Source organism: Vipera ursinii, assembly GCF_947247035.1.
Source record: "Vipera ursinii genome assembly, chromosome: 1".
NCBI classification, from domain to species: Eukaryota; Metazoa; Chordata; class Lepidosauria; order Squamata; family Viperidae; genus Vipera; species Vipera ursinii.
The window spans coordinates 65122088-65143939 of NC_139512.1; the positions used below are offsets into that span (position 1 = coordinate 65122088).

General features: G+C 39.1%; 1 protein-coding gene across 1 annotated transcript in view; it reads right to left on the minus strand.

Annotated features, from left to right (window-relative positions):
• CCDC9B (coiled-coil domain containing 9B) overlaps window positions 1–21852 on the minus strand; it is a gene marked incomplete at both ends in the record, with an annotated part of 55124 nt that overhangs the window by 23825 nt on the left and 9447 nt on the right. The window contains 4 exons of the mRNA XM_083349671.1: window positions 9821–9970; window positions 13331–13489; window positions 15935–16039; window positions 17635–17748. Of these exons, the coding sequence (XP_083205797.1) occupies window positions 9821–9970; window positions 13331–13489; window positions 15935–16039; window positions 17635–17748 (528 nt within the window). The remainder of the gene's footprint in view (window positions 1–9820; window positions 9971–13330; window positions 13490–15934; window positions 16040–17634; window positions 17749–21852) is intronic.

Sequence of the window (21852 nt, forward strand, 5' to 3'; positions counted from 1 at the left end):
TGCTGGTAATGGTCTTTAAAGCCCTACATGGCATGGGTGTGGAGTACCTTAGGGATCACCTGCTGCCGGCATCAACTTCCTTCCGCCCTGTGTGCTCCCACAGGGAGGGCCTCCTCAGGGTGCCACCGGTCAGAGAATGTCGTCTGGTGCCCCCCAGGGGGAGGTCCTTCTCTGTGGGCGCACCGGATTTGTGGAACCGTTTGCCGGTTGAGCTCCGGATGGCGCCCGACCTTTGCTCCTTTCGACGCGATCTGAAGACCTACTTGTTCGAACAAGCCGGCCTGGATTGATGGGGATGGGTTTGGATTTCAATATTGTTTTAATGTATTTTAACTTACTGTTGTTAGTTTCTCGGCACCCTGTTTAATCTCTTCTAATGTTTGTATTCTTGTATTTTTATATGTTTGCCCTGTTCACCGCCCTGAGTCCTTCGGGAGAAGTGCGGTATACAAATAAAATTATATTATTATTATTATTATTATTATTATTATTATTATTATTATTATTATTATTATTATTATTATTATTATTATTCCAATGACTAATATGCCTATTCTGTCCCTTCTTCAGATTATTATTAGTTCTACTTTAGAATTAAGAAAGTCCTCCTTGTTTCCATCCAGGATATCAGCAGATTGTCAGTTTTTAATCTACTTCTTCTGGTTTTTTCCCCACGGTAAAGCATCAGTTAGTAGATGATTGTACTAAAGTCAGGGTTTGCTAGGTTCTGGGGCTCCCTTAGAGTACCATGATTTGGGATTAATATAATGGGTTGCCAATTCACTAGAAATGTCATGTTCTTTTAATAACAAGTAGGGAATCGGCAACCAAAATTTTTGACAAAAGAGAAATCAGCCTTGTTAAGCTACCAAGTCTGGAATTATAAAGATGGCAGAACTTTTGAAATGGTGAAACTGACCTATTTGATCGGGGAGAAGGCAACCAATACTTTGATAAAAGGTTGGAAATATCTTATGGTCTTTTGCTGAAAATGGCACAAAATGAATGGGTGAGTGAGAAGATATGAATGAGAAGGCTTGGATTCTATATAAATGGTCTTACGGGAGATGTGTGGTTAGCATCCCTCAATGTTATCTGGATTTCATTTTGATTTGTTGGTTCACATGTAGGCTAAATCCATGTCTTATCTGGCTTCTTTGGAAAACACAAGAATTGGGGATGAATGTCCCCATCAGTGAGATGGTCTACACCATCTCAGGATAGGAGAAATCTTGCAGAAGGTGGTTGAATACCTCTTTTGAATGAGAACTTCTGCCTGGATCCAATTAATCAAGCAACAGGAAAAAAGTTGCCTCCTGGTGAGATGGGCCAGAGTTTGTTTGTTTGTTTGTTTGTTTGTTTGTTTGTTTGCATGAATGATTGATTGATTGATTGAATGAATGAATGAATATAAACAACAAATGGTAGAAGTATAACTACAGTATCCTGATGATGAGAAAACAAATGATTTAAACCCCTTTCAGGGAGGCCTAGATATTCAGCTAGAACTGCAGCGGTTATCCTATGGATGATCTTTCGGCAGTCTTTCATATTACAAACTATGGTATCCTTTAGAATGCCTATGAGAATTAGAAATTAGGGACACAATTTTGCAGTGGTTTTTTTCCTTCCCAAATAAATGATAGCAGTTATGGGTGGGGGAATGTCAATCTCATTAGACAGATTAGACCATGAAATCAACTTCATAGGATGACTAAAGCTAATTTTATTGACCACGGTTATTATAACAGAATCTTACAAGTCTGACTGTTCTGATCTTGATAAATAAAATGTGTTCAGCACTTATTGAAAATTGCAGTAAAAGTGATCAGTAAAAAAAAAATGGTGCTAATTAAGCAAGAGCTGTTTACCTTAAGAAAAATCATACTGCATCATGCAGATACAAAATCTCAAAAGTCTGAGAGTCAGGTTCTGAAGACAATGCTCCCCTTGCAGGTCAGGGACATATTGCTATTGCCTGTTGCTAGCTCTGTCTTACGAGTATTCATCCATCAGAAAAGTTCCACGTTGCTCCAACGATTCAGCCATACAACTCACCGTGGCCAACTCATCATGGGCCAAATTGCCATTGGCCAACTCAACAGGAGACAATTCGCCGCGGGACAAAGTTGAAGAAACAGTCAAATAGAATCATTTAAGAAAGGATGCCAAAGGAGGGGCAAAATGAAATGTGAACGACAAAAATTAAAATAATTTTTTTCCATTATTTTAAATAATTCAATTGAATTGTCGAATTGTCCTGCAGCGAGTTGCTCGGTGGTGAGTTGGCCATGGTGAGTTGTCCTGGGGGTGAGTTGGCTGTGGTGAGTTTGGCCGTGGTGAGTTGGCTGCGTCCCATTCCGGCCTCGATAGTATCGACAATAGCAGTTTCTGTGAAGTGTTTTTTTTACTGTGTAAGCCGTAGCTGCAGCAAGCCCAACTAGACACAAAGCAGGATTCCTGGCCTTCTGTGCCTCCTCATTTTTCTCTTTGCCAGCTTTGTTTTGTTTATCTAACATATTGCAATTGTCTGGCAGAGTCTGTACAGTGCTAGGTTACACGTAGCCTTACATGAAAAGGGCAGTTGCTGCCAAATGTACTGTTTATATCCCTTTTAAACACCAGGATCAAATGCTCCTGTTCTTCGCCCCAGGAGCCCTGGGCTCAGGGACAATGGTTCACTGTTGCTGGGAAAGTGCTAGCCATTAGGGAGAGCCCTGAGCTGGCTCTCTTAGCTGTCTCTCCCAGCATGATTTACACTCCTTGATTCAGTGTCTCCATTTGATTCCCAGCAGGTCCATCAGACCTCTCCCCTGAGAAAATAGTCTGGTCCATCTGTGTTGTATAGCTCTGCAGGCCTCTCCATTCACCACGAAACATTTTTTTCTCCCTTTTCAAGCAAAAGGGAGGCCCACTGCCACTGAGTTTCATCCCTGCAGGGCATAAAGGACACACAGACAACCTCTGCTGCTCTTGGGTTAATCTTCTCTGTCAGCAGCGTATCACTTAAACTTCATCCATTTCAGGCGATCTTAAATATGTCTGGAAATCTTGGCCCAGGAAGCATAAACTAATACACTCTTTAAAAAGTACCATTCTTAAGACACATATTCTCAGAGGGAGCCCTTCCAGAGCAGAATCTTATGTTGTAACCTACTATGGTTTGAGACAGTAAATTGACTGTTGCTATTACCCACTACAAGATTGGCCTTCTATGGAAGTGAAAGTAAAATTTGGAACTTGAACAAGTGGAACAGAAAAAAAATATTGATGCTTTTGAGTCTTTCTGCTGGAGAAGACTCCTGGGAATACCATGGGGGGAAAAACACCAAATACCAAGAGAGTAAAGAAATGAGTAATCAAATACTGTAAATCAGCCTAGAATTCTTGCCTGAGATGCTAACGACTACGCTCAAACTATCCTGCTCTGGATATATGATGTAAAGAGATACAGAAGCTCTCTGGAGAAATCTATAGTACCAGAAAAAGGAAAAGAAAAAAGGGGAAGAGGACCACCAGGACAAAGTGGGTGGATTCAATTGCAGCAGCAGTGGATGAACTGTTGGAAAACTGAATCCCTGTAAGAAGAGATCTGGTTGGTTGGCTGCTCCACTAATGAATCCAGAAGAGAAAACACTCTCTCTGAAAAGTAGCCCCATAATTTGGGGATACTATTCAAGTTAGGACTACTGCCATAACTCTGCTCTAAAGGACAATGCTGGAGACAGAACATTGTGAAGAAAATCTATCTATATGGTCATTGTTGACACTGTCAGTCAGTCAATCAATCATGATAAGTGTAGAACTATGTCTCCTGATAATAACCATAAAATGTCATTTAGAACAACTCTGCTTGAGGAATTTTTAAACTTTTACCTATTGCTTGCTTATGCGAGCTATATCTGGGCTGCAAAACTCCAGTAGACTAAGGGGTAGCAGCAACCAGTTAATAAAGTAAAATCTTCCTTGATGCAAGTTTCACTCCTATATTTTTCTTGGCAGCAATTTCAATATTGTTTCTCACTATTTTGTCCTGGGTTTTTATTGTTGTTGTTGTTGTCATGTCCCAACCCTATTTCCCAATGGTGTCTCATCAAAACCCGGGCCTGATACAGTATAACCCAGTTTAGGTTGAGAGCCTATTCAAGGATAGGCAGGTGTTGTTACTGGCTAAGATAAGGTATAATAAGCCTAGAAAATGGCATCAAACCTGCTAATTGCCTTCTTTTGGGCTAATTATTGCATTTTCTAGTTCCAGTTTTTCAAGCTCTTACAGGCTTGAGGATGGAGGTGGTGAAAAACATCAAATCTGCTGTTCCAAATTATTATTTCTTATCATAAGTGCTCAACAGCATTGCTATGTAGATGCACAAGCTGCATATGAATAATAATAATAATAATAATAATAATAATAATAATAATAATAATAATAATAATAATAATAATAAAGTTGGAAGGGACCTTGGAGGTCATCTAGTCCAACCCCCTGCTCAGGCAGGAAACCTTATACCATTTCAGGCAAATGGCTGTCCAGTCTCTTCTTAAAAACCTCCAGTGTTGGAGCATTCACCACCTCTGGAGGCAGGTTGTTCCACTGGTTAATTGTTCTAACTGTCAGGAAGTTTCTCCTTAGTTCTAGGTTGCTTCTCTCCTTGACTAGTTTCCATCCGTTGCTTCTTGTCCTGCTTTCAGGTGCTTTGGAGAATAGCTTGACTCCCTCTTCTTTGTGGTAGCCCCTGAGATATTGGAACACTGCTATCATGTCACCCCTCACCCTTCTCTTCATTAAACTACACATACCCAATTCCAGCAACCGTTTCCTATATGTTTTAGCCTCCAGCCCCTTAATCATCTTTGTTGCTCTTCTCTGTACCCTTTCTAGAGTCTCGACATCTTTTTTACATCGTGGTGACCAAAACTGGATACAGTATTCCAGGTGTGGCCTTACCAAAGCATTGTAGAGTGGTATTAGTACTTCACTTGATCTTGATTCTATCCCTCTGTTAATGCAGCCTAGCACTGTGTTGGCTTTTTTGGCAGCTGCAGCACACTGCTGGCTCATATTGAAGTGATTGTCTACTAAGACTCCGAGATCCCTCTCACAGTTACTACTATTGAGCAAGGTACCACCTATACTATACCTATGCATTTGGTTTTTCCTGCCTAAGTGTAGAGCCTTACTTTTTTCACCATTGAATTTCATTTTGTTAGATAGTGCCCAGTGTTCGAGTCTGTCCAGATCCTTCTGTATCTTAAGCCTATCTTCTGGAGTATTGGCTATTCTTGCCAGCTTGGTGTCATCTGCAAATTTGATGAGTTCCCCATCTATCCCCTTATCCAAATCATTAATGAAGATATTGAAGAGCACTGGGCCCAGAACAGAGCCCTGGGGCACCCCACTACACACTTCCTTCCGTGTAGATGTGGTTCCATTGAGGACCACACGCTGAGTACGGCCTGTCAGCCAGCTATGAATCCATCTGGTGGTAATGCTATCTAACCCACATTTTTCTATCTTATCAAGTAGTAGATTGTGATCTACTTTATCGAATGCCTTACTGAAGTCCAAGTAAATTATATCTACAGCATTCCTCTGGTCCACTAGTTTTGTCACTTGGTCAAAGAATGTAATAAGATTTGTCTGGCATGATCTGTTTTTAACAAACCCATGTTGACTTTTAGTGATGACTTTGTTTGCATCAAGGTGTTCGCTGATTTGTTGTTTGATTATCTTTTCCAGAATCTTCCCAGGTATTGAGGTCAGGCTGATAGGTCTGTAGTTTCCTGGATCTATTTTTTTCCCTTTTTTGAAGATGGGAACTACATCAGCTCTCTTCCAGTCCTCTGGTAGTTCCCCAGTGCTCCAGGATCTTTGAAAAATATAGTTCAGTGGTTCTGAAATCACGTCTGCCAGTTCCTTGAGAACCTTGGGGTGTAATCCATCTGGTCCTGGTGATTTGAACTCGTCTAGGCTGGACAGGTGCTCACTTACCATTTTCTTGCCTATCTTAACTTGCGTTTCTATTCTGTTTTTTATGGTACTGGTTTGGGTAGGTTGGACTGTTTTTTCCCTTTGTGTAAAGACAGATGCAAAAAATGAATTAAATAGTTCTGCTTTCTCCCTATTGCTTGTCACCTTCTTGCCGCTTTCCCCCACTAATGGACCAATCATTTCCTTAACTTTTTTCTTGTTTTTTATATGTTGAAAGAAGCATTTTTTGTTATTTTTGACTTTGGTCGCAAGCCTTAGTTCATTTTGAGCCTTAGCTTTCCTCACTTCATCTTTGCAGGCACGGGCTATTTGCTGATATTCTGACTTAGTTATGTGCCCCTCTTTCCAATTCTTATACTTGTCCTTTTTATCTTTCAATTTATCAGAGAGTTCTTTATGCAGCCATGCTGGTTTCTTTTGAGAGCTGTTATTTTTCTTCTTTGTTGGTATTGTACTAGACTGGGCCTTTATTATCTCACTTTTCAAAATTTCCCAAGCTTCTTGAGTTGTTTTCCCCTTTAGGATTCTCATCCATGGAATTCTTCCCATGGTTTCTCTACGTTTATTGAAATTAGCTCTTTTAAAATCCAAGACTCTAGTTTGGCTGTGTTCTATTGCTTGTGCCTCCAGAATGTTGAATTCCAATATTGCATGATCACTTCCCCCCAAGGTTCCTGTGGCTCCGACACCTTCTATCATTTCATCTCTGTTTGTGAGAATTAAATCCAATATGGCTAATCCCCTAGTTCCCTTCTCTACTTTTTGGGAGAGAAAGTTGTCTGCTAGGTTTGTCAGGAATCTGTTTGATCTTCCACTTGGTGCAGAGTTTGTCTCCCAGTTGATATCGGGGTAATTAAAGTCCCCCATTACTATTGTGATGTGCTTCTTACATACCTTAGTTAGCTGACTAGCAAAAAGTTCATCTATTTCCTCTGCTTGGTTGGGCGGCCTATAGTATACACCTATGGCAATGTCATTTTTCCCCCTTTTATATTGACCCAAATGCTTTCAAGTTTACAGTTTTCATCATTGTTGTGCTCTATTTCTGTAGAGATAAAGTTATTTCTTATATAGAGAGCAACTCCTCCTCCTCTTTTGTTTAGTCTGTTTCTTTTAAACAGTTTAAATCCCTCTAGCTGTGTGTTCCATTTGTAGGTTTCATCCCACCATGTTTCCGTAATGGCAACAATATCATATCTGCCCTCATTTACCTGAATTTCTAAAGAAACTCATTCTTTCTACTTGCTCCCAATCCAGTAGTGATAAGCCTTTTAAGTATGAAAACATATACATCTCATATAAGTAATGGGAAAAACAACAGCTCTGAGTCAGATTCTCCCTCATGTAGGATAACATGTTCTCAACCTATTGTAGACACTTGTAGCCAATGAAAAATAAGATCACACTTGGAATATTGCATCCAGTTTGCTCACCACAATACAAAAAAGATGTCAAAATTCTAGAAAGAGTGCAGAGAACAGCAACAAAGATGATTAGTGGACTGGAGGCTGATCTTGGAGTCCTAGTGGACAATCACTTAACTTTGAGCAGGCAGTGTGCTGCAGCTGCCAAAAAAAGCCAACACAGTCCTAGGCTTCATTAATAGAGAGATAAAATCAAGATCACGTGAAGTGTTAATACCACTTTATGGTGCCTTGATAAGATCACCCTTTGAATATTACATCCATTTTTGGTCACCACAATATAAAAAAGATTTTGAGACTCTAGAAAGAGTGCAGAGAAGAGCAACAAAGATGATTAGGAGACTGGAGGCTAAAACATATGAAGAATGGTTACATGGTATGTCTACTCTAGTGAAAAGAAGACTAGGGGTGATATGATAGTAGTTTTCCCAATATCTAAGGGGCTGCCACAAACAACTTATTTTCTAAAGCACCTGAAAGCAGGACAAGAAGAAATGGATGGAAACTAATCAAGGACAGAACCAATCGCGAACTTAAGGAGAAATTTCCTGACAGCTAGAACAATTAATCAGTGAACTGACTTGCCTCCAGAAATTGTAGGTACTCCAAACTGGAGGTTTTTAAGAAGAGATTGGACAACCATTTGTCTGAAATGTTATAGGGTTTCCACCTTGAGTAGTGGGCTGGACTAGAAGACCTCCAAGGTCTCTCCCAATTCTGTTATTCTGCTATTTTCCAAGATCACCTAAAAGCTATAAAATCAACCAATTAAAATGTTTAGCACCTCTTCATTTGTTCCTAAGGAGTTTCTTTGTATGTACTTTTGCTGAAACCCAACACCAAATTTGATGTCTTCCATTCTCAAACTCAGTAAGAGCTTGAAATTTTGGAGCTAGAAAAATCATGCAATTATTACGTTGAGAGTATACGATCAGTAGGCTTCATTGGTTTCAAATAATAAGCCATGGTCTATTTCAGCTATGATTTATTGAACAAGCCAGTCAACAGCCTTGGTGGAGCAGTGGGCTAATACCTCCTTAAGTAACACCAGCTGCCTGCAATTAGTGCAGGTTCGAGTCCCACCAGGCTCAAGGTTGACTCAGCCTTCCATCCTTCCGAGGTAGGCAAAATGAGGACCCAGATTGTTGGGGGCAATAAGCTGACTTTGTAATAATGCCACTTGGGGGGGGAGGCGAAAGCCCTTAATAAGCAGGTATATACATAGAATGAAGGCTATTGCTAAGCACATTGATTTATGCTTAGATTGTAAGCCGCCCTGAGTCTTTGGAGAAGGGCAGGATATAAATGGGATTAAAAAAAAAGTTGAGTTCATATAATAGTCTAAGCTATAAAAATAATTTAAATGTTCCAATTCACATAAAATTAAAAAATTGAAATTATATAAACCACCATTACTGTATTTATAAGCGTGGCATATAAATATTGAATTCATTTTTTGCCATTTCTATACTGGAGATTTTAATCCCATCATTCTGTTTTGGGGGGGGAAAAGCAGGAATCTAGTTGTACTTTTTCCACCTAAAGTATTTTATTAAAAGTTGAAATTAAAATTGACTTCATCGAGTGCAACTCATGAAAGTTTATGCCTTTTAATACAATTTGTTAGTCATAAAAGATGCTACCAAACTCCTGATTTTCTGCTACTATAGATTATGATTAATCTCTTTCTAGACTGTCATTGGGAAGGACCAGTTTTTCAAGGAGCTGAATCTCTTGCCATCTTGCCCATTTGCCCATCTCAGGAAAACTAGGTATGCAAAAGAAGTGGAGTGGCCAGGAACAGCTACAAAGCTTAATCCAACAGGACCTGGGAGATCAAGGCTGCCTGACGTATGAATTCTCCTTTTTATCCTGGGATCTTTTAGGCTAAGTAGCATGAGCCATAGCAACCGATGAGGGACAAAATTGTGCAACACAGCAACAAGAGGAATTAAGTTAGGTCTGCTAAAATGTCCCAGGGGGGAAAAAAAGTAAGGAGTCACCAGAGCCTCGTGTTTTTAGTAGCAACCTTGTTTTTCCTCACCCCAAAGAGGAGTGCTGTAAATTTAACCAGTCGCCATCTATATTAACAGGCAAAAATGACCACAAAATGTCCCTGTCAGCAATACGCTTCCTCCCCTTCCTCCTTGCGCAGTTGCTATGAAGCCGGACATCAATTTTTCCCTACCGTACGAGGAGAGAAGCAGCTGGCTAAGTGGATTATTATTGCAGTTTAGATGCAGAATCTGTTCCAAAGGTTTCACTTCCCAGAAGCTGTTAAGAGAACAGCCGCTGCCTCTGCATCAGTAAGTCTGCACCCTTGTCAACATATATTAAAATTAGCACAAAAATTCTAGACAAGAACTGGAACTCTGGGGGGAGGGGGCATTTGGAAAGCGCTCACCCTGCCTTTGTTTTCCATTGTAATAGCAATCTGCATTCTTCCTCTACAGAAAGCAAGACGCTCATCCCTCTCTTCTTCGCTGATATCTGGGCCCTCTGCTGGATTCCCAGGCTCCTCAGATCCCCATTTTTCTCGGACAACCCGCTTTCCCTGCAAAGGGACGAATGAGAATTACATATTCTTCCCGACAGACAAATGCCCGTTCTGTTTCACATCTCTTGTAATCCATGTGAAGTGTGGTGGCTTAGAAAGAGAGCTTGACTTTGGTGCCATCCATAAGTAGAAGTATTTCACACTTCCTTTCCACTTGGATAGGTTCTGATTAAAAGCCCAGTCCCAATAAATGAGGGGGGGGAAATCCCTGATAAACTCAAGGTGTTTATCTATAAATCTATAACAAACACCATGCGGTGGTGTTAGGGTATTGTCATTTTGGGGTTCCACCTTTTATTAAGGGTAATTTGTTTGGGGCTGTTGCCTATCAACAATCAATTGGGCAGCCGCAATTTAACATTTGTCACAATATGTCATAATATTTTCTAATAGACTAAAAATTATATATCACACAGAGGGAAAGGCAGATTCGGGAATTTTGTTGTCTATTTTGTTTTATTAAAAGTCTGAGATTTATGAACTTGTGCTGGGTGACAAAGAATAGCTTAGGAAAATGGATGCGAGGCTGAGTAATAAAGTAGAAGGCTAAAGGCAGGAATTTGATTTCAGTGTCAGAGTTTGCCACAACCAGTTTACCGCACCAATCTATTCTCTCTAATCAGCCTGATTACTAGGGCAAATTTTTCTTTTTTGCTGTTAAGTCAACATGCTAGAAACCCGTTTTGATCTCACAAATGAAGGTAAATATACGTGTCCCAAGATAAGGTTGGAGCCCATCCTGAGGGAATTTCTCTCTCACCAGAATGTGTGTGAGAGAATTTCGCATTCAGGTAAGAGAGATGTTCCCTGAGGATGGGCTTCCACATGAGTCCAAAAGCTCGGAAGACTAAACCTTTGGTCCCAGTGACCAACTCAGATTGGATCCTTTTTGATCTAATGTAGAAATCTACCTTCCTCTATTGAATAAGTGGAATATTCCCACATAAAGATTGCTACCACTAGATTATCAATAATAATTACAGTACCCCTAATACTTATATAGATTTCATTAAAAGGTATTTGAATAAATGGTGTATAGTACATTGTGAATCAATCTCCTTGCTTATAAAGTTTGTTGGGTCATGTTCTAGACTGGGCTGGGAAATCAGGTTTAAAACTTGCTGAAATAAGAAGCTTGGATGACTCTTTCTTAGTAGAAATTCTGAAAAACTAAATGAAAAGAAGGACGCCAAATCTCCTTATCTATCAAATTCATTGGATGTCTTTCGATGTAGAGAGTAAGTAATGTGACCTTGACAGAAATATGCAAGGCTGAACCATTTTTAGGTTAGAACAACAAGATAACATTGGAAGCAGCTCAGGCAGATCTCTTCCTAATTCATTGGAGCAAAACAAGGAAGAGGAGGTGGAGCACAAATGACTTGCAAGATTCTATTATTGTAGCAAATCTCAGTAAAAATAATCTTAGCTTTCCTGTCAAGCTGATTTCCAGGTCTGGAAAGCTGAAATCCAAGCTGATTTCCATGAGGCTGACACTGGGTAATTCATTACCATCATTATCCTGTGCCTATTTCCTTAGAAGCATGTCTTTCTATGAGCAGCAGAATGTACTTCCAACAAAGCTAAATTATCTACAATTTAGATTTGTAAAGTCCACCCAGAGTCTCTGCTGACCTGGGCAAACCATTTCAAGTATAATAAATAAAAGTGATTTTATACTATATATGATTAATATTTGAAAGTGAGTAATATAAAAATGCTACAGCTGTTTTTATTTGGTGCCTTTAAGTCAATGTTGATGATTGGCAAGATTTTGGAAGTGGTTTGACAATACCTGCTTCTTAGGGCTGAGAGAGACAGAGTGAATGGTACAGGTTTATGCAGCTGGCTTTGTACTAAGGCAGGACTAGAATTGGTTTATTCTGGCTCTCTACTACAACTGCTAGCTCCTTTTTATCCTTTCTTGTGGTATAATGGAATTTACAAGAAGTCTACCTTTATTTTATCCCAAGGGAAGGATACTGAGCACCGAAATAATGACAGGTTAAAAATCACCCAATAAGCTCCATAGTTGAGTGAAGGTTTGAATATGGTCTTCTTAGCATCCTCCTCCTCTTTAACCACTACTGCTTAAACCATGGGTCTTCAAACTTGGCCCTTTTATGACTTATGGACTTCAACTCCCAGAATTCCTCAGCCAGGCATGCTGGGTGAGGAATTCTGGAAGTTGAAGTCCACAAATCATAAAAGGGCTAAGTTTGAAGATCCCTGGTTTAAACAAAGTATAATGTCATGGTTCCGATGAATGAGACAAATCAAACAAATTGAAGGCATATTATTTATCTAAAAAGTCTTAGTAATGAAATGAAACATTGGCACTCATGGAGGGATGCCAGAATCCGAAATCTCCTCCACCCAAACCCATCGTAACACACACACAATCCCCGCCCTTATCTACACGTCATAAATCACATTATCCAATTAGTTTCACATATGAGGTCTCTTCTCCCATTCTGTACACCGGCTTCTTATCTTCTCAAAATAGTCGTTAAAAAAATTCCCTCCCTCCAAGATTCAAAGTGAAGCAGTTAAATCAAAAGGCTGTCTCTTACATTGTCAGTGCAAAAACAAGTCAATGTTTGCAGCATTGACATCATGTATTAATCCAAGGTCATGCAGGGATGGAGAGCTTTTTTTCTAGATCAGATGAGATTTGAAGTTATATTTCCACATGACCCACAGCACCCAGAGCCATACCTTTTCCCCTCAGTCCTGGTTACCATGCAGTGTGCTGCCAGGAATTGGGCAAATAGAAGCATGAATTGGAAGGAGGATATGAACAATGTGATCTGGGGACCAAGTAGATAAATAAGTATGTATTCCAGTATGCCTTTACTGTTGATTTAGCTAGTAGATAACCACCATATTTAGGAATCGTGTTGTTGATGATGATTTTTGCTTTGTTATTTTTATTGTATAATTCCCAGAGTCACAAGCACTGTAACAAATAAACACGAGGAGGTCGTTGATCTAGTATAATACAATATATCTATGAATGGAAATTATTTCCCAGGTGATAGCTACTAAAGAAATGCAGGCATTGTTAAAGTATTTATGGCACAATCTATTGTGTTTATATCTTTTCTTGAATTTGCAATGCTTCTGAAACACATACGAAGAAATCTGCAAGAGCTATTTTTTTTACTGAATACCTAATATAAGATCTTTAAAATTAACACAACATCCAAGAGAACTGGGGAAAAACGAGTGGGGGAAATACTACAGACAAGGTCAGAAGAGTTGTGTTTGTAGGAAAGCAAGCAAGAGTTCTTCCCCAGCTGCTTCCTTGCAATGCTATCTCTAAGGATTCAACTGTTGTTTCTTTTGTAGACCCACCTTGCCTTTGTTGTCCATGGTCACGGCGAACTGAACCCGTTTCCCCATCCTGAATGTGAACACGTGATCACTTTCTTCATCGTCTTCCTCACTACCAACCCCAAAGCTTGAGGCAGAAGAGCAACTGCTTCCCCACTTCTCGTTCACAATCCTTTTCTCCTGGAAATGGAAGAGAGGGTGGTCACAAAATTTAGGAGCATTTTATTTTATTTTTTGACCAAAATATGAACTTGTCTAAGAAAGATCTGCCCCAAAATACTCTTTGCTAGGAGGTGTTTGTTTTGGGTTTGGTTTTTTTTTTTTAGATTGAAGAACAACCTGAAATCTGGAAAAAAGCAATAGCAAAATGATACCACATGTTTACCAATGCAAAGTCAAAGGCTGATGGTGCTAAATGTGTTAGAGTAATAGGGAAATAAATTGAAGTGTGGCATATGTTGAATGGACTTGTATAGCTTATTGAGTCGTTTCATAAAACCATGAGCTGCGGTGGCACAGTAATTAGAATGCAATATTGCAGGCTAATTCTGCTGACTGCCAGGGGTTCAATCCTCAACAGCTCAAGGTTTGACTCAGCCTTCCATCCTTCTGAGGTTGGTAAAATGAGAACCCAGATTGTTAGGAGCAACATGCTGACTCTGTAAACCACTTAAAGAGGGCTGTAAAGCCCTATGAAGCAGTATATAAATCTAGGTGCTATTGCTATTTAAATGTGCTATGTAATTTGGAAGCCTTCCCCTACAGTTGACATGTCTAAAGGATAATTAGTAGAGATGCTATGGATGTCTTTACATTTACTTTGCAGATTTTCTTATACTGTAACCTTCTATTAGCCTAGGGAAGGAGCAAGGAGGCATAAATAATTATCAGGTTTTCCCACCTTCTCAAGTCAACTAGCTCTGGAGGTAGTTTAGAATCACAGTCCCAGAGTTAGAAGGAACCACTTAAGCTTGGAACCCAATCTCCTATTCAGGCAGGAACCCAACTGAGAGAGTCCAGAGAAATGGCAGTCTTACTCCTGCTTGAACATATCTGGAAAACATATCTCACCACCTCATTTAGTATTTCATTCTCCTATCAACTTGATATTATTGCTAGGGCATTTTTAAAATATTTATAACCCCCCTTTTGTAAATTAAGATTACAAAAACAAAATTACTCTGGGGCTATGGAATTCAGACATGTGCTGTTGTGTAGCTGGTTTTTTGCAGGCAATAAGCGAGACGGAAGGTTGCAAACAGGAACATGCTTTATTGAGGCAAAGAGGAACAGAACAGAAACAGTGGCTGCTGCGCAGCTACTTATACGGTTGGCCAATAGATGGCGGACAATAGGTTTAAAGGAACTCATTCCCACCCCAAATCTACCAATGATCTTCTTGGAGACAAGAAGTCTGGCTTAGTCAGAGACTGTTACACAGACACATCATTGAGCAACATTTAAGCAGCATTTAAACAGACACATGAATCAGTACAAGTAAAAAACCCAATACATTACATGTACATCTGTGTGATCCCCCTTCAGATATTTATAATGTGTCATCATATTCCTTCTCAGTCATCTGTCTTCAGATTAAGTGTATCCAGTTATCTCTCCACATAAGTGGGCCATGCACTTATACAGAGGATGAGAAAGAGGAATTATGTATTACTACTATATTAAAAAAAAATCTAAAAGTCCGACCTAAGGGTTGATGCTCTATATGCTTTTCAGTACAGTTTAGCTGTCCACAACCTGGTGCTCTGTTAGTCTACAAATTCTTCCATCTCTGTTTAAAAATAATCATCCTTGATTCCTAATAGCTTCATGTGGACATCCATATAGTTTTCTTGGCAGCAATATGAGAAAAATGTTCCATTGTCTGACTCTGTAATGTTTTTCCTACTTTCCACCCTGTTTCTCTCCCAAGACCAACATGGTTGTTCAGGTTTTCCCACCTTCTCAAATCAGTTTCTTCCATCTTTACTTATATAAAAACTGATTAAGTATGATAGGAATAGTAATCCATCACACATAGCAGTCACTAGATTGGGAAATGTGAGGAAGTAAAGTTGAGATTTCTGCCTGTGCTTTGGAAAAGCAGCTGCAGCCACCAGAATTGCTTTCTCTGTACTTCCCACATTCATCCAGATGTTCACTCCTACATTTACTTATGAGTATTCCAGCTGCCTGGCTAATTGAGCCAGATCCTGATGTTTTCAAGGACGTACTAATGTCCAGAGGCAGCCTCACCCCACCCAGTCTTTTGACTTTACAAAAGCAAATGCCAAGACAAAACGGAAAAGGGTGTGTGTGTAGCAGGAAAGATAAAAACAAACAACCTACAGGGCAAGAAGCGGGGGTGACACCTGTAGATTGACAGCTATTACAAGCAGGCAAGAAGACTTGTATTCAACTGCCAGGACCACAAGCTAGTGTGAGTCCAGCTTGGAGCCCAGCAGTAACTAGAACAGGAGTAACTACACTGAAACAGCACCACATTCCAATGGTGTAAGAAGCTTTGGAAAAAGGCAAAGATTGCATGTTACCAATATAATCTAATACAGCGAAAAATTCCTATAATACTCCATTTCTTTTTCAGCAGAAAAGGGAGAGCATGCTTACATGATGTGGTTTGGTGATAGTGATAGTAAGGCCATCTGGCCTAGCCTTCCTTGTAGTGACAGCCATTCCTTCTCGTTCGGCTCGTTTCTTGTCTTCTTCTATTTCCTGGAAAAGCGACATTTAAATGTTTTACCTGATCAGCTGCCAACAGTAAAACAAGTGAACATTAGAAACATCATGGTCAATGGAGAAACATAAAGAAGCTTGAAGAAATTATATGTGCCCCAATAAAGAGTTCTTGCTCTCATTAAATATACATACAAGCCAAGATTTTGCTACAGTATTATCTCCTTTGCTTGGATTTGCAAAGCTGTATTTGCACAACCATGCTCAGCTAAAATACGGCTAGCTACTTTGTAGTTCAGTGTATTGGTGATCTGTATTTGTGGGGCCTAGGCATGTTATTCTGTATAACATGGCATTTGCATAACTTTATGGCTGGTGGAATATCTACCCTGGCCTTGAAACAACAGACTTACAGCTATATATTCTGGATATTCTTCTAATGGGATTAGGTCAGCAGACTATTGTTAGATTTGCTTTTACGCAATTGCTCATAGTTCCAGCAAAACTCACATTAGTGTAGCCTCATTTCCCCCCTGCCCTATTGTAATTAGTGGGATACTCTGGACATCCAGGCCCACTCTCTACCCTAATTCTTAGACTCTGCCTTCCACACTGATAGATTGGCAGTAGTCGTTTCTGAACATGGCGCAACCTAGTCAATCACAGTTCATCAGCAAGTTATGCAGACCATATTTTATGTTATTTGCTCATGTTCAGTAGGTTCCCTGAATCTAGAAAAATGAGTTAATGAATAAGCCATATTTAAAATATCTATGGATAAGTATGCTATCAATACACAGCCAGTGTGAATCCTTGTCCTTGATGTTTCACCAAATAGCTGCAAAGCAGGCATTATACTAGTTTGGCTCTACCAATTAATATTCTGACCTGATTCACACCGAGAGTCATTTGTACGATATACCCTACCATATGGTGTAAATCCAGCAGAATTGGTTGGATTTATAAATTAGGGTGCCATGCAAAGATTAAATTAGCTGAAAAGCTCATAGTTAAATTACGAGTGAGAAGCAGTTGGGGTAGTGATTAAAGGCACTAGGCTAGAAACTGGTAGACTTTGAACCCTAGTCCCACACTGAGCACAAAGCCAGTTCAAGTGACCTTGGGCCAGTCACTCTCTCCCAGCCTTAGGAAAGAGGCAATGGCAAACCCCTTCTGAAAATGTTCCTAAGAAAACTGCAGGCAGTTTTGTTCAGGTAGTCACATGGAATCAAGTATGGCAGAAAATATGTCAAGTAAAATTGGATAAGGGTGTTAGGCAAACATCACCATGTTTGTTTAACCATTTTGTTGAACAAATTGCACTTGAGTCAGTTCATACAAAATGTTAAACACAAACCACATTGTGGTTTCGTATAATCTGTAAATCTGGACCCTAGACATTCTCTTGCAGATTAACTGTTCCAGAATTTGTTCCAAAATTTTTGCTGAAGAGAACTTTACAGCAATTAAGAGTTGGCATTAGTAGCAGTAGAACCTACGAATCTGTTTTGGTTCCTAAAAATGGGATTCTTATACACTTTTAATATTTTGTCAGTTCTATTGTAAAGAGCTATTTAAAAAACAAGTTAATTTTGTAACCCCATTAAGAAGGAGAAGCTAGAATTCATACATACTTGGTATCTTCTCATGAGAGCTTCATTCTTCTTCCTCAAAGCTAGAATTTTTTTATCCAGTTCAGCGTCTTTCTCTTCTTTTTTCTGCAACATTGCATCATCCATAGCAGCATCCTAAAATGCAAAGAGAATCTTTAGTGGAGTTCCACAAATGGCCAATAATGCCAAATATTATTTGTCTCATTTGCCATTATATGACCAAAGAGAGATATATGCCGTCCTTTTCAGAAATTGTACACTATCACATATGGAATGAGAGTTTAACATAAATAGCATTTGCAACACCTGCCATTTCAGAATGTATAAAAATGTCAGGTTCTTCTTTAGACACAAGATTTTGCAGTCAGAAATTATAATTCCATTATATATGAACTTATTCCACTAGCATTTGTTTATAGGGAGGTGGAAATATTGAGCAGGAGAAGGGTCATATTAAAACCAAAAAACTAAAACAGGGTAAGGAAAGACCTCTCAAACCTAAATATTGTAGTTCAGTGGCTATAATAAATGTAAATAAACAAACAAATAATCTGGAACCTGTGTTACTCATACATGTGGTCACCAGATGGTAAACATAATGTACTGTTGACAAAATTGCTAAAAAGAAAATCTCTGGGTAAAAATATGAGTGGTTAGCAGAAAAGGAATAGCTTAAAGGATGATTTGGAGCAGAAAAATTCTAAACCTGCCCAACGAATGAGAGTCAAACTATGAGATGCGCCTGTATTTCTAAAGCTGCTTATTAAATCCATCTATCTCAGAGTAATTGTCTAGTAGTTGCCCTAAAGAAATGTTACAGTGAAGAAATAAACAGGGATAAGAGAAAGTCAGGGGATTTATGGAGCCAGATAGGTTACAGCAAGGTAGACTTAGGGGCTGCAATGAGACTCTGCCTGATTTACAGAGTTGGGGGAACATGGCTGGTCAGTTCTGCAAATTTCACATCCATATTTTTAATTTAATTTTAAGCCTGGCTCTTAATAAAAAGATACCTAAATTGATGGTGACAGAGTTTCAGCTTAATATGCAAATTTTGTTTCTGCTGAATAATTTTCCCTGCAGGAAAATGAAATACAGAATTCTTTATTATCGTCCATCATGCTTGCAAGAAGAAAAAATTGGTCACTTCTGCAAGCTGATGAATTTTCATGACCATTTGTCTGCAACTGCTTTAAACATGATTGGAATACTACTTGGTCAGTTATTTTTAAAATCTGTTGTATATTCATTATGTGGATAAGCTCCAGGCAATGCATCATGAAGTGGGAAGCTGAGTATTAGGTATATACATATGCAGAATGGAACTGAAGCAATGTTCAATGTGAAGGATGCTTTTTCAATGCTGCATAATGCAAAAATAAGGGGTGGCCAAACCACATTCCATAAGAGTGAAAAATATTGTGCAAAGGTAGTTATTAAAATCATACAGAAAATTGTCTGTTACATATATAGGAAGATCTTGGCATTTATCTACAGTGGATAGGATGTTCAATTTGCATGCTAATGCAGACTTACCTAATTTGAATTTTCAAAATCTATTAATGACCCTAGATCAGGGGTAGGCAACCTCGGCTCTTTTATGACTCATGGACTTCAACTTGAAGTCCCTGAGTCATAAAAGAGCCGAGGTTGCCTATCCCTGCCCTAGATGAAGCTAAAAATCAAAATCAATAGTTTCCCTTAAGTTTTGCAAAGCAATTCATAATTAGAAATCTACATGAAATGTATACACCATATAAGGACCAAACACAACAAAGATATGTAGAGAAAATATGTATGAAATTCATTAAATTAAGGGAAATCATTTACAAAATACGTGTATATTAGAAAAATGCACATTTTAGGAGACATTTATATGAAAATCTATATGAATTGCCATGAATGTCATTTTTTTTAAAAAAAAGTCTTATTGTGAGATGTAACAAGAAATGAGAAATTGAGCAAATGAAACCTCTGAGATTTTCCTATCCCTAATGATGACTGAGAGCCAGTTTAGTGTAGTGGTAAAGGCATCAGGCTAGAAATTGGGAGGTTGGGAGTTTGAATTCCACCTTAGGCATAAAGCCAGCTAGTTGATCTTGAGCCATTTATTCCCGTTCAGTCCTAGGAAAAAAAGCAAGGCCAAGCCATTTCTAAAATCTTGCCTGAGGGCAATTGAACTGAATTGAATTGAATTGTGTTGGCCAAGCGTGATTAGACACACAAGGAAGGGATTTGTCTAATAAACACTGGCTTGAAAGCACCCACCAGCCCAATATAAGAAAAACCCCAACAATGACTAGTAATGGTTCTTTGGGGTTGAGTCCTCACTTGGGATGATGGTGATTGAATGTGGTGTCTTAGACTTTGCAAAGATAAACAGGCAAGGTCCTGAGTGGTCCCTACGCAATAGCCATTCCAATAGGAAATGCCACAAAGAATCTCCATAGAGAGACCTGATCTACCCTGCTGTGAACATGTGCGTTATTTAGACTGCAAAAAGGAAGAAAAAGCCAAGAGTCAGGCTTTTCAAAAGTCATTAGATTTTTTTTTTGTTAGGAAAAATTTAAATACAAGTCAAACTTTCTTCCTACTAACATTCAAATGACTATGGGAATGGAACTATGGGAAATACCCAAATTTGTTTCCAACAGAAGTCATTGCAAAATTCATGGAATGTCTGCAAAATTCATGGAATGTCACAGAATTGATGGGATTGCAGCTATTTTGGAAATACCCCTTATCTAGGTAGTACATTCCCCTTGACCAGTGTAGGAATCCACAATATTCCTGCTGGTCTTTGAGACTGTATAACACACAAACTAACTTCCAGAAAGAGCAGGTCATGTTCACTGGATATGTTCAGAGACAGAGTAGATATCAAGGAAAACATTGGAAGAAATGGAAGCACTGGAGGTCTACAAAAGTGATTCATAAATATTTTTATAGTATTTTTATTAAAGGCTACAATTAAAAGATAAAAAACTAATACAAACTAAATAATAAAAGAAAAAATAGAAAATGTAGGAAAAAAAGAATAGAAAGAAAAACAGAGAAGGAAGAAAAATAAGAATATAGTAACAAAAAAGAAAAATATGTAAAGAAATGACTTCCCCCTTCATCACAACAGGTACAAACAATTTTAATAATATCACCTTTCAAAATACAACAAATGATCTTTCCATAACTTTCTTTTATCTACAAACAAATCCCTGCATCCTTTGTTGTTCAGTCCTGGTTAATAAAAGTACATTAAGGGTTAGCAGAGATATCAACATATCTGTTTTAACCATGGTTTAACAGACTTAACAAAATAAAAGAGTTGGAAGTAGGTCTTCTAGTCCACTCATGTCAAACTCGCAATGTCATGTGACGCCACGCGACGTATTGCAACTTTTTCCCCATTGCCGGCAATGGGGTAGGCATGGTTTCAGTATGATGCATCCGGCCCGCGGGCCGGCAGTTTGACATGCCTGTATCTAGTCCAAGCCCTGGCTCAGGCAAGAAACCCTCTACCACAGGGGTGTCAAACTCAATTTCATTGAGGGCCGCATCAGCATTGCGGTTGCCCTCAGGGGGCCAGGTGGGTATGGCCAGGGTGGGCGTGACCTACTGGATGGGCGTGGCTAGAGTGCGTATGGCCTACTGGGTGGGCGTGGCCAGCTCTACATCATTCGCATCAAGGGTGCCTATGGGGGCCTGGGCAGGAGTGGGACAGATCTGAGGGTCTCTGGCAGAAGGAGGGTCTCTGGGCCAGGGCCAAGGCAGTGGGGGCCGTTCCCTCACTGTTTCCAAGATGGCTTCGCAGGCCACATGAAACCACATGTGTTTGACATGTCTGCTCTACCATTTCAGACAAATGGTTGTCCAATCTCTTCTTAAAAACCTCCAGTGTTGGAGCATTCACTTCTGGAGGTAAATCTTTAAATAAACCTTTTTATTACTTCCTTTTATTTTTAACTATCTTGATATTTAATCCCTTCAAATAATATCCTAGAACTTGATTTCACAAACTTCTTAAAAACATTAACAAGTTGGGGTTTTTTTGTAAATTTAATATAGAAAAGTATCCAGGTCACTTTTTCAGTTTATTATTTGTATATCCCTTTTAATTATTAAGACATCAACCAGTTTCATTAGTATATCCAGTGTGGCATCTTTTTCTTGTAGCCTGTCTCAGTCTTCACCAGTAAAACCTGTTCCTCTTCCACAACATTATTTAAATTCAGTGCATCCATA